At 42.3% G+C, this 13,570-nt stretch overlaps 1 protein-coding gene across 3 annotated transcripts in view; it reads left to right on the top strand.

The window, feature by feature from the left end:
• DMRT1 (doublesex and mab-3 related transcription factor 1) overlaps positions 1 to 13,570 on the top strand; it is a 122,215-nt gene that overhangs the window by 58,758 nt on the left and 49,887 nt on the right. For all 3 annotated transcript variants that reach the window (XM_019517648.1, XM_019517650.1, XM_019517649.1), the window contains exon 4: positions 11,942 to 12,104. In XM_019517648.1, the coding sequence (XP_019373193.1) occupies positions 11,942 to 12,104 (163 nt within the window). The remainder of the gene's footprint in view (positions 1 to 11,941; positions 12,105 to 13,570) is intronic.

Below are 13,570 nucleotides of genomic sequence, written 5' to 3'. Positions count from 1 at the left end.
TTCACGGTCAGGGCGGCTAGGATCTGGAATCAACTTCCAAGCGAAGTAGTGCTGGCTCCTACCCTGGGGGTCTTTAAGACAGGGCTAGACAATCACCTTGCTGGGGTCGTTTGACCCCAGTACTCTTTCCTGCCATGGCAGGGGGTTGCACTTGATGATCTGCTCAGGTCCCTTCTGACCCTACCAACTATGGGTGGATCAGGAAGTGCGTGGCCCCTAGCTGGCCTTTCCAACACTTGCACCAGGAAGTCGTCCCCATCACTCTCCAAAACCTTCCTGGATTGCATTGCTGTGTTGCCCTCCCAGCAGATGTCAGGATGATTGAAGTCCCCCATGAGAGCCAGGACCTGTGATCTGGAAAGTTGCACTAGCTGTTTTAAAGAGAGCCTCATCCTCGTGGTCTGGTGGTCTATAGCAGACACCCACCATGGCATCCCCCTTGTTGTTCTCCCCTCTGACCCTAACCCAGAGTCTTTCAACAGGCCTATCTCCAGTTTCATTCTGTACCTCTGAGCAGTCATATAGCTCTTTTATATAAAGAGCAACTCTTTTTCTCCCCTTCCTGTCCTTCTTGAATAGTTTATTATAGTGCCATCCATGACAGCACTCCAGTTTATGCAAGCTAGGTAAATGCTGTCTTGTCAGCCTAGCTTAATTTGGTCAGGGAACTAGTATAAGCTGTATCAGCCAAAGAAGTCTTCTGTGATATAAGCAGCATCTTCACTGGGAAGGTTTGCTAGCATAGGTGTACCTTTAACCTGTGAAGTGCAGACAAAGCCCAGTACCAATATAGCCTGCACAGTGCTTCTGACTACACCAGTATACTTAAAGTTGTACAAATTTTGCGTGGAGATTAGACCTTGTGGTAGAGCTGTCTGCTATTTTGAAGAGAAGAATGACTTCAAGGAGCAGGGAAAAGAGATTGGGGAGGGAAGAGTGTGTGTGTGTGAGTGTGTGTGTGTGTGTGTGTGTGGGATGAGATGGAGATTAATGCACCATTGAGCTTTGGCAAATAAACTGAATCACTGCATCTTTCAAGTAGATTAATGTCAGATTTCATTAGTCTTTGTGCAGGGGCTTATGGACTGGGATAGATTCATATGGAGGAAAGTTTTGCAAGATTTCTCTGGAGGTTTCATTCGCTTTTGTGTAATTACTCAGGAGGCAGTATCCATCAGAAAGTGATGAGTTTAATGAAGATGGTAGTATTTATTAAGTAGCTTTATATAAGATGCTCTCAGTCGCTCGGTTTTTGGTGTTTGGACCAATTTAAGGCAGATGGTCAAATAAGAATTGATACTTAGTGTTACATATTATTTAATAAACAAGAATGTACAAGTGTGGGTGCAGAAGGGAAGTGGAAGAAATAAACAGGTTTGATGGTTATTATAGATTTCCTTTCATTCTGTTTCTGCACTTAGCATCTAAGACCTCCATTGAGAAAGTGCTAGTAATGTTCATTACAACATAAATTTATGTGTGTTATATCCAATTAACAGTTAAATGAGTTCAGTAGCTTTGGCAGTGCGAGTCAGGACATGTTAATGTATAATGGAAGTTGGGTGACTTGATGTTTCTAAAAGCAATGTTGCTGGCATCTGTTTACCTGGAAATAAATGATAAATTTCTGAAATAACTTCAGCCTTTTTGTACTACCGCTATGTAAATAAAGCATGCATGGTAAAATGAATACCTGGTTAAACTAAATTCTCTTCTAGGGGAAGGGTGAAGTACATTGTGAGCTATGAGTCACAGGAAAAAGACAACATTGACTGCTTTGAACTTATTGCCTTGCCAACAAGTGTGTGCGTCTTTCTGGTTCCTACAGTCAGTTTGGTAACAATTTCAGCTAACGTGTCTTTTTCAGGATATTCTTTCTGGTGTTAGGGAGGGATGAAATTTTTTTTTCTGTTTTGTTGCATACCTTTAGTGATGGTTTAGAGCTGGGTTTAGGGAAGCAGAGCTGGGTAAGCAGGTCTCAGATGCTTCAGATAGGGTCCTTGGATTTCAGATCCTTTTTGGTATCCAAATAATGCTGAAATTTTATTGTGTTTAAATGTGGCTTATAAGGTCACTGTGTTCACTTCCAGAAAACCTTTATTGTCATTCCTGCAGGAGGCAGTTTGAGGAGAAAACCTGAAATAGCTGTTGTTGAAAGTCAAACTGAAAAATCAGTTGAACATGCTGATAAAAATTATACTGCTGCTTATTCTGAAATGAGTGATTAAAGCTGTTGACTTAGATACCTTGTTTATTAAAGTTTTATAAAACGGCATCCTTGAAAACTTTTCTGGTGGAATTTAGGAGCATGATCATGTCCTAAAAATGTGTGCTCTTTAATTATTGCAGTTTTTCTTTTCTAACATAATTTCTCTGTAACAAATACTATTCTTTTACAAATCTGTGTAGTAAGGATCCTTAAGTATAGAATGAAAAAGACTTGGCAGTATACGTTCATTTTCAGGTAACCCAAAATAATCCTTATTTGCCTTGTAAGCAGTATATTATATACTGTATTCATAAGAACCCCTTCACACTACAGATTTATGCTAAAAGTATCCTAATGTTTCTGACAGCTCATGTGTGACATGAATATAATCCATATTTCTTGCAGGAGCTAATCTTAGCGGTTTATTTTCTGATACTGCTGATAGGGCTATATCTCTTGATGTCGCAGCAGTTGAGATTCTGATGGTAACATATTGTTTATGGGTCACTGCTTTTGTCTAAAACAGTAGGTTGGAACAGACTAGCAAAGGTTAATTAAGTTTGTCTATCAAGGAAGGACAGATATAGATGTCTCTTGTATTTTCCAGGTTAAAGTCAAAGTGAGTCGAGGGTTGGTATCATTGTTTTGCTTCTCATGCTGCAAAATGTGCTTAGTAGGTTGCATAAGTTAAATGAAATCATACTGAACAGTACTACTATGATCCTAATTGGCATTTTTGCTGCCACGTGCATCTAAAATCCTCAAAGTGTTTCATAAATGGGGTGCTTAGTTCATTAGCAACTCCCTCACAAAGCAGGGCAGTAGTATTAGCCTCATCTTATAAATGGGGAAACTGAGGAGAATCGGCCTGTGAAGCAATGTACCCAACATCAAACATTGCAAAACAATATCCCTTTAGCTTGATTTTCATTATTCATTCAGCATAAGCCTGTTCATCTATCCATTGAGCACGTACAGTCAACCTCCGAGTTTGCATAAAGGCATTGTATAAATAAATACAAGATGCAATTGTATATGCCCTAGAACTGCTTGTTTTTCAGGGGGGACAGAGGAAGGATGTATTGTTAAAATTATCAGTGACTAGTCCTGCATGTATGTGTATTGATGCCAAGGGGGAAAAAAGAGCAAGAGAACCTCTGCCTGAATTATGAGAGTGCGTGTTGGGGGGTGGGGTGGGGAGGTGTAAATATAATAAGCCAGCGTGGAAACTGAGGCACGGAATGTCTCGGTTGCATGACTGCCTGCCTAAGATCACTCGGCATCGGTGGCGGAGACAGAAATAAAACAGAGAAATCCTGGCTCCCAGTCCTGTATTCTTGGTGGCATCTCTGTCCCCAGGAATGGGCTTTTCAGGAGGAGTATCTGGTCCCTTCTGGTCAGTGAGCTTTGTTGACATGATCAGCTGTAGAATGAAAAGTGTGGCCATCTTATACGTACAGCACCGGTTGGTTTATTTTCACAAAGGCTTTGCCATGTAGGTTGGTGGCTTCTGTAGAAGTAGCTATTGGTCGGACCATACAGAGGCTCAGGAGGTGAACTACGCTGCAAGGATCTTCCCTGAGATCCAGTGGGTTCCCTGGGATCGGTAGGAGGCAAGGACCTTCTGCTACAGGAGGGAGCAGCCTAGCTCCTTACTTCCCTGACACACTGTTGACTTCCCAGGCAGCCTGGCTGTCTCTTGTTGAACTCAGTGGGAGCTTTGCCCTTGACATCACAGGGAGCCAATCCAGGCTCTGTTGGAGTTTCCAGCACAACTCTCAGGATGTATATTTTTTATGACTTAGCATTGCCAGCACTGCCTATTTCACACAGGTCACACACTATTTGGTCTTTAGGGATGGATGGATGGAAGCTTTCATTTTAAGAATGTCTTTTAATTTTTTCCCCCCAATTCTTATTTTTTAAACCAATCTCATATGCATCTTAGGTGCTGGTGGGAGGACTAAGGCTCATCAACTCCTTAGTCATAAAATTAGGAGTTTGGTCACTTTGTCAGCCATCAACATAGAGTGGCTGGCTTCCTGTGTTCTAGCCATTCTGGTAAATGACTGAAGGATTTGGTTATGGTGGTCTTTGTTTGTTTGAGTCGCAGGATGAAAGCAACTGCTTGTCCCTGGGTCTTTTATTGTCCTTTCAGGCAGAAGAATAAGTAGCATGAAATATTCTTAGTGATATTATATCAGTTTATAATTTTCAAGACCCTATCACCAGTTATCTGGCTGCTCTAGATGAGCCACCCTTCAAAAGGAATTTAACTGTACACTGGCAGCTTTGAATGCTGAATGGGCTAAATCCGTGCCTTGTATTATCAGCAGCTCCTATTAAAGGCAGGGAGGTGTGTGGTCCATTTGCATCTGAGGGCAGTTTTGGGTGGCTGTATAAGGGCAGAGTTCAGTTCTGTAAAGTGGAATGATAGCGAAACACAGCAGCCTGAGAGAGCTGAGAAACCCAAGTGTGCTGGGCAGACAGCAACTCTGCATGTACACCTTGGCTAATAGTGCCTGTTTTCCAGCAATGTGTATAGATTTGTTGTATTCCCAGAGGACCTTGAAAAGGAGGCCTCTGAAAATTCCCTGATTAAACAGCAGCAGTACTTCCTAGAGGACTCAATCAAGTGAGGACCCGGTTATGTCAGACATATACATGCTCAGTGAGAGAGAATCCCTGCCCCAGTGAGTTTAGAAAATGCAGTGGAAAACCAGTTGCAACAGGTGGAGTCAGGGAGAAAAGCAGCCTTGCATTGCAGGTTCACTTCAAGTGCGGTTTTCAAAATAAAAATGGTACATGTGCAAGCCAGAATGCAGGAGATTTTCATACCTATTTCGTATCCTGCCTGGCATCTTGAAGGCTTCCCCTGAAGTATCCTTCTTGCAGACGATGTGCCATAATATTCCTAGAAAGTAACCTGTAATGATATAATCAGTCAGGTAATGCTCTGTTCTCTTTGACAAACTGCATTTCATCCTACTGCTTCCTTTTTCTGGTGCATCTGCAACTGTGCCAGCTCTCCCAACCTATCCGTAGCTGAAGGAGTTAATTCAGAGAAAACGCCCCCTTCTCATTGGGTAATGATCTCCTAAGTCCCCTTTTTAATACACTGCTAAGGTCAAGAATTTTTATGTTTGACTGGTTTTTTACTGTTACTATAAAATAGGGTAGCTAAGCACTATAAAAAGAAACCTTATGGTTCAGATTTACTGTGGTGTGTATTCTAAATAGTTTAATAAAACAAAACCTAGAGCTTTTAGATTTTCTTCAGTGGTTAATACAATGCATATTCTTTTCAGAGCCAAGCCTCCGTCTGTTGGTCGTACTGTGGTTCATAGACTTGGTGTGGGTAATAAGATTATAAAACATGTCTTTTGCTAGCCGGCTACCACACACTAATAATAATAGTAGTAATAAGTCATTGAATCCTGGGATTTTAGCTGAGTTGTTTTTTTTAAGGAATGGGGGAAATTAAAAAAAAAAAAAGACTTAAAAGCAAACAGGTCCACAGTCTACAGAGAAAGGAAACATGAGATTATTCATTCAGTACCATAGAGCAGTTCTTTCATTTTATTGCTGCTAAAATAATATTATCTCCAATGGATGATATTTTTAGGGCAGGTGTGTGCATTTGCCTGCACATGCATAGATGCACACCCATGCACACATAAGGAAAGTGTTATTTTCAAGGGTGGCAGGCCTAAAACTTGAGCTGCTTTGAGGCGTCCCATAGTGCAAAACATGACAGCTTGCTGTCAAGGATGGGCAGAGATGGTTTGGATACCTACTGTTTCATCGTGCACAGCACTGACTGCCCCCACAGGTGCACAGATTGAGAATGAGCCTTTTTTGGTGACAACCAAAGCCCTAGGAGTAGACTAGATGATTGTCCCTCATACTGAGCTTCTGGTATTGTGTTCCTGGCTTACCTCTTAGGATAGAGGACATGTGGGTTTTGAAGAAGAGGAGTATGTAGATGGCCAGACCTTCCTGAGTTTCTGACCTGGGGGATATTGATTTGATCTCTCCTAAACCCCTTGTTTATTCCAAAGTGTGTTCAGCATGCTCCATGACAAAGAACTGTTCCAGTAGCTTATGGTGTACCTTGGATGAAACTTTTTGTGTCCTTTTGTTAATTTTATGTTTATATACATAGGATGTGGAGATCAACTTACTAAAATTATTATAATGCCTTATCTTCCAGAATTGAAGTATGTCCTATCTATAGGTATATCGATATACATGAGACATGATTGCTGTTAAAATGTTTAGACTTACATTAAACAAGCATTGTCATCACTGAGAACGTAAATCAAAAACAGAAAATAAGGAAGATATTGCTTTTGGTCTTAAGCTAGAAACAGATGTTGCATTGGTCTATAGAGAAGTGATACCTGAGTTTGTTCCAGAATAGAAACATCTTGGGATTGGCTTGTTGCACACATCACACTTCTAATCGGGGTTTAGTGAGTGGCTGGATGCACTGCTGCTTTTCTGCCACTGATTCTGTGGTCTTGGGATAACCGTTTAGATACACTTGGTGATACCCTGGGATAAACAATTAGTGCTTCTTATCCTGTGAACTGTTTCAGGATTTATCTCAAGACAATGGACATGGATGTCTGAAATATTGCATGTTGTCCTGGGATAAGACAGTTTTTATCCTGAGCCAAATGTGATATCTGTCTGTAGCCTTAGAGAACAACACAAAGATTTCACATGAATTATATTGAGTAATTCCAGTTTAGCAATTTAAATGTTAAGTGTATGTAACTAAGGGAACCATTATAAAAATACTTTCTGAATGTATGCATTAGCTAGGCCTGATAAAATACTTCCTGTTTTTTATTTCTGTGATTAGTGAATTATTTTATTGGATATATGGGGTCAAATTCCAATGAAGCCCGCAGGCAAAAGCAGATAGAAGGAACAACCTACAACCTAGTATCACAATATAAATACAACGTTAACTCAGATGAAGAACTTCTGTGACAGGTGAGTTGTTCCAGATGAGCCTTGGATTAGATTTACTAGTGCAACTACAATCCTCAACAGCAGACCAGGCAGTAAAAGATGTAAGGATCTCAATTGCTGTTCAGACGGAAGAAGGCTGCAAAAAGATGGAGGTCTCCTGTCGTGTCGTCTTGGGTTCCTCCTTGCCACAGGGCCCAGATCTCTACTTTGCCAAGATCATGTGGTTGCTGTTTCCATGTAAGAGCTTCCTCATGTTAAACAGAGTCATGAACAGACTTATACCAGAGGAAGCAACACGCTTTCCTTTACCAACCTCCAAAAAAAGCCCTGCAGTGATAGAGCAGTGGTGACAGAGAGAGGACTAGTGAATCCAGCAGTCTCCAGCCATTAACCTGCATGTAGATGGCAGTAGCCTGATGGTCATCTTGTGTCTGGGTTGAGACGGGTGCAATTTGGCAGCTGCTACTATGACTGAGCAGTCCTATTCAGGATCCGTTCTGCTCACCCCACATTGGGAAGGAAGGAGTATGGAAAACCAACTGTAGCGGCATCCTCCTGCACACGTGCATTCCCCTGAACTGTCTTCTACCTCTTGCTGAGGGAGTCCTGCTGGAATCTCAGGGTGGCTTCAGACCATCTTGTAGGGCAACTGATACAATATTTGTTGCCTGCCAGATCCAAGAAAAGTATCAGTAACAACAGGGCCTGTATTTGGCCTTCATTGACCATATTAAGGCCTTTGATTCCATCAGTTGTGCAGCCTTGTGGAAAGTACTGGCCAGATTTGGATTTCTTGAAAAGTAACATCAATCCTGAGGCTTCTCCACAAACATGACTGCAACTGTTCCATGTAGTGGATCAGAGGCAGATCCATTTGTCATCCAAACTGGGATCAAGCAATGATGTGTCATCACCCCAACTGTTCTCTATATTTTTTGTGACAGTCATCCTGGTTCTCATTAAGGATGCCTTCCTTCCAGAATTGACATAGAATACTGAAAGGATGGAGGGCTCTTCAATCTGGGCCATTTTTGGTCATAGACCAAAGTACTCAAACATCGTTGACCTTTGGTCTGCCAATGACTATGCCAGCCTTGCACACGCTGAGGGAAATCTCTAAACCATGCTGGATCTTTTTGGAGAAGCCTACCAAATATTGGGCCTCTATCTTATCACCAAGAAGATTAAAGTGCTCTATCAGCCTGTTCTAAGCCATGAATGTGCCCTCCTCCTCAAATTACCATTGAGGGAAAGACCCTGGAGGTAGTTGAGCACTTCCCCTACGTCAGTAGCCACCTTTCTCAGAGAGTGAACATTGATGAAGCGATCCAGCACAGGATCCAGTGCGCAAGTGCTTCCTTTGGGAAATTGCTTTGGCATGTCTTTATTGCAATCTCCACAAAGGCACCAGGATCTAGGCCTACAATGCAGTCATCATTCCCACTCTTCTCTATGGATATTGTGACGGGGTGGGTGGTGGTGATTTGGCTCAGGGGTTTTGAAAGGGTAAAAGATGTTTGGAGGGCTTGGGATTCCCTTTCCTCATCAGTCAGGCCCAGAGACTCACCCTCCGTGTCCCCTGATTGGCCCCTTGGGTCACCTGGAGGGGAATAAAAGGGGCAGTGCAGCTGACTCAAAGGAGACCGGCGATGGACCGCAAGTAAGGAGTTTCAAAGAGCTGGGCCAGCAGGGTGGGAGCAGTTGCCCCAGAATACCCTGAAGGAGTGGGACCTGCAGGCAGCAGTTGGACCCTCAGCAGTGCGGTGTGCGGCCAGCAGGAGAGGCTCCCCACTGGGCTCCAGGATTTTATTACGAGAGGCTGCAGCCAGCAGGAGAGGCTCCCCAGCTCCAGCCAGAAGCTGAGCAGTGACCTCTGAGAGGTTCCCAGCTCTGCTTCCAGCTCCTTCAGCAAGAGACCAGGCAGCTTGGCGTGAGGCTGGGGCTCTTGGAAGGTCAAAACCCCTAGCAGCTTAGAGTCATACCAGTGCTGGTGGCTGTATGGTAGAGTTTCTGTCCACCACATGGGAGGTCTGAGTTCAAGCCCCAGCTGGGGTGAATGAAGCAATAGGGAGAAGTTCTTGTTGCAGTGGAAGGGGGTCATTGCATTTTCCCTCTTCCCCCCCCTCCAGGTACCTAGGCCTTATATTGCTTGTTATTTAACATTTTGTATTTTGTGCATTTTATATTTTGCCAACCAGTATTGTTTGTTCTGCTGTTTGTGTTTTATATTTTGTTAAACCTGTCTTTTGTCAACTGAATGAATATGTCTATGATTGTAAGTGCCTAACCTTTATTGAATCCTGCCCCCTTGGGACATTGTAGTGTTCCCTATACCCCCTGGTTTAGAGTGGTTATGTTCCCCCTACTGTTTCTCATTAAAAGGTATATGGTTAAGTCCCCATTGGTGATCTGGCTCTCCTCCATAGGGGAAGGAGGGTCCCTACACCTCCCACAGTGCTTGTGCAACTGCTCTGAGCCCTTCAGTTGGAGAGGGGGTACATCCTGGAGTACAACCCAGGTTACAGTATGAAATGTGGGTGACCTATTGTTGTTGTATCAAGAGCCTGGAGAAGTATCACAAACTATGTCTCTGGAAAATCCTCCACATCAAATGAAAAGATCACCATGCACATGCCAGCATCTTTGCTGAAGCCAGTGTTACCAGCATTGAGTCAATGATCCTTAAGCACCAACTTTGCTGGAATGGACATTGCTTGTGGATGCCTGACTCTTGACTCCCAAAACAAGTGCTCTACTCCCAGCTTAGTAACGTACTGAAATCTTGTGGTGGCCAGAAGAAATGCCTCAAGGACACATTGAAAGCGTACCTCAAGAAAATAGATGCCAACATCAACAGTTAGGAGGAGCTGGCTGCAACTGACCCCAATGGTGCTGCAACCTCAACCAAGCAGCAGCCCATTTCAAGGTAAAGCATCTTGCCCTCGAAGCAGAGAAGAAAGAGTGGAGAAAGGAAAAGGTGAGCAACTTCTTTGGATGAATCTGTGGCTCATGGATTAGACTCCTGTGTCATCACAGGACCCTTCGGTGAGCCTTGGGTAGAGATCATCTTCAAATCGAAGGATTGATGCCGGCAGTAGTTTAATAATACAGTAATTGTTTTATTTTTATAATTAATATTTTTCCCTTGCCAGAAGCTTTTTTATCACCTAATTTTTAATACCAAAATCAGCTTCAGAAGCTAGAAAATATGATACTGCCTTTTCTCATAGCATTTAAATATCCTTAGTGATAATGGCCTCCTAGATTTCTCAATTACTCTACTCTTTTTGCAAAAGTTTCACGTTATGGAAATTTGAAACAGATAATGGTGCCAGATTATTCTTTCATGAAACAAATTATAAAAGATTTAATCATGTGAAGTACTCCAACTTATCAAGAAAGGATGGCAGATTATATTGGCTCATGGGACTGGAAATTGGATACACTTCCACTTCTGGGTCTGAGTCAGGATCACAGCTTATTAGAAACCCAGAGCTGATACTCTTTGAAAGTGTTCTGGGCCCTGTGAAATGGAAAAGCGTGGTCTTGTCATTTAGGTGCTAGACTAATAGATGGAAGTAGTTTCTATTCATGGTTCTGTTACATATTTCTTATGACTTCATCCGTGGCCTCCTTTCCCCTTATCAGATAGAGATAATATTTTCCAATCCCCCTGGGTTTCAAGAATAAATTAATTGTGGGTTAGTTGCTCAGATACTAAAGTGATGGGGTCTGTATAGATATGTAGATTGATACTATTAGATTACATCAATGTAACTAGAGAACATATGAGTCTGCAAGGATCAATCATCAGTCCAATGGCTGTTAATCTCTTTGGAGACTTTAATGATTGAATGGGTGCTGAGATCTGTTCATCTCCTTCTTCTGTTAGTCAGGGTTGGCACATAGGCAGAGTGGAGTTGGGAGACTTTCAGTAATACTCTCTATACCATGAATAGCTAGGGGACTTCAGTCTTTGGGTCTGTCAGTTGAGCATTTTGTATGTTCTAAATTCACTTAAAAATAAATCCAGGAAAATGTGGGTTGTTTATTTTAGGGTTGTTGATTGTAACCGTGTTGGTCTAAGGACGTATGCAGACAAGGTTCTTTAGGTAAATGTTGTATCTTTTATGAGACCAGCTAAATAGTTGGGAAATTTGTTCTTTGCAAGCTTTTGGTTACAAACACCCTTTTTCAGCCACAGGGAGTTTGTTGTTTCTTTGTGTTCTCTCCTGGGTAGAATGGAAGCCAGTATGCAAAATGCTGGTCTGTGAAAATGCAAATGCATGTCGGGGGGGGGGTGGAATCAGAGGCCCTGTGAGACAATAGGTGAGAGAAAGGTAGGAGGGAGGGAAAAAGGAGAGGACTTCAGCTGGTAAAACGCAGACAGCTTACCTGGGGTTATCAAATGGCAGGCAGGTTATAATGTGCCATAAAGCCAATGTCTATATTTAGTACATGATTTTTTGCATGCAGTAGATTTATTAAGTGACATTTGCGTGCTTGTCTATGAAAGGTGTCTTGTAAATTCCCTTTGGGGATTAGAACTGAGAGATTGGAGAGAGAGTGGTTATCTTGTGAAAAGTGTACACCCACAGGTAATTGTGTATTTTTGTCTTTGATAGATTTCAGGAAAGGGAATGTGCTTTCCGCCCCTGAGGTCAGTGAATTATATGTGAAGGCAGGACAAGGAGAAAACTCTGAGATTCAACTTTTATATACAACTGTTCTGATTCTTTCTTCAAACAGGTAAAGAGCTCCGAGAACCGCCATGCCATGGGCTCTCAGTACAGGATGCACTCTTACTACCCACCTGCTCCCTACCTGGGCCAGAGCGTTGGAACTCCTGCATGTGTTCCGCAGATCTTCACTTTTGAGGACAGTCCTTCATACTCTGAATCAAAAGCCAGCGGTAGGTGCATGGTAACCCAAGGTTCAGGGGGTGGGATCCAGTATCTCTTTTTGTTTTTAATTCACCTTAAGCAGGCGTGAAAAATAAAGTTATTAGCAGACTAGTAGTTGATACTGATGAAGGGTAAGTATCATAGATCTTACCAAGAGGAGTCTGTTTGGAAATGACCTGCATTTCTGTGATACCTGTCATTTATTATGGAATTCATAGTCTGAGAGGTTAGAATGGATTAGGAGGACACTGCTGTTGGGGCTTTTCTGGTCCTGCATTAGTTTCTTGTGGATTGAAGAGCAAGTAATGGCTAAAATAATGCATATTTTTACTGCATTTCAGTCAAATAAGAGTTTCCAGGGAAATATATTCTCCAGGTTATGCTACGCTGGGCATATCTACACAAGACGCTTAATGAGCATTCTGCTGTCTATTAGTGCAGCAGACAAAACCCATGCTAATGCACACTCGATCTAGTCTAATGTGCATTATTGTCACTAAAAAAGCGTTCTAATGCACAGTAGCTCCAATTATGGCACATTAAGTTAGTACCTGTCATTACAGGTAATGACAACTTAATGCGCTGTAATTATGACACATTAATGAACATGTAGATGTGCCCACTGTCTTCTGAAGAAGTGATCGCCACCCCTTTTTCTTTTTCAAGAGATTTGTTCCCTAAATATTCCTGTGCAGTCCTTTGTGGTTTTGCAGTCCTGTTGTCCTCACATCATTTAGAAAGTATTTTGCATCCAAAGCCTGTCAGTGTCTTTCCAAGCTAAGTATGGAAAGACTTGGGGTTTTGCATCTGTTCTCGACTTTCAGATACAGTATGCCCCATTGCTGGATTTTAAAATATTTCAGATAAATGCATCTTTTTTTTCTATCTCTTTGTTTTTCACAAGAGCACAAGTTTATTTTTAGAATACTTTATGCTAATTTTAAACAATGTTGCTGTCACTTTGGAAGTGTTTCCCTGTTGACATATATCAGGGGCGGTCAATTATTTTGGCTGGAGGGCCATTTAATGAGTTTTGGTCAGCTGTCAAGGGGCCACATGGGTAGTCCCACCCCTTGACAGTTGCCCCGCCCCCTGGTTGCCATATTGGGACTGAAAGTCCTGCCCTCTAACCTCTGACCTTTGCCACTGGAAGTTCCTCCCTTTGCTCCCCAGAAATACTACTTTTGGGAGGGGAAGGTTGCCATGTTGGAACCGGAAGAAATCCAAATCGTACACTAAAAGTCCAACACCAGCTATAATGTATTTTAATTTTATTACAAAGCAGATTTGTCATGATTTGTGTTTGTGTACTGTATATAGAAGTGATTTGCATAATAACTCAAAAATAAAGTCTTACTCTTGTAGATTGTGCGTGGGGGGCGCGGGGTGTGGTTGGGGTAGGGGTGTATGTATGGTGGTGTGTGAGGGGTGTGTGCATGTATGATGAGGTGGGGGGTATAGGGGTGCGTGTGAG

This window comes from Gavialis gangeticus, unplaced genomic scaffold (genome assembly GCF_001723915.1).
Source record: "Gavialis gangeticus isolate Ggan-Ray unplaced genomic scaffold, GavGan_comp1, whole genome shotgun sequence".
NCBI classification, from domain to species: Eukaryota; Metazoa; Chordata; order Crocodylia; family Gavialidae; genus Gavialis; species Gavialis gangeticus.
This window is presented reverse-complemented; position numbering and strand designations above follow the sequence as displayed.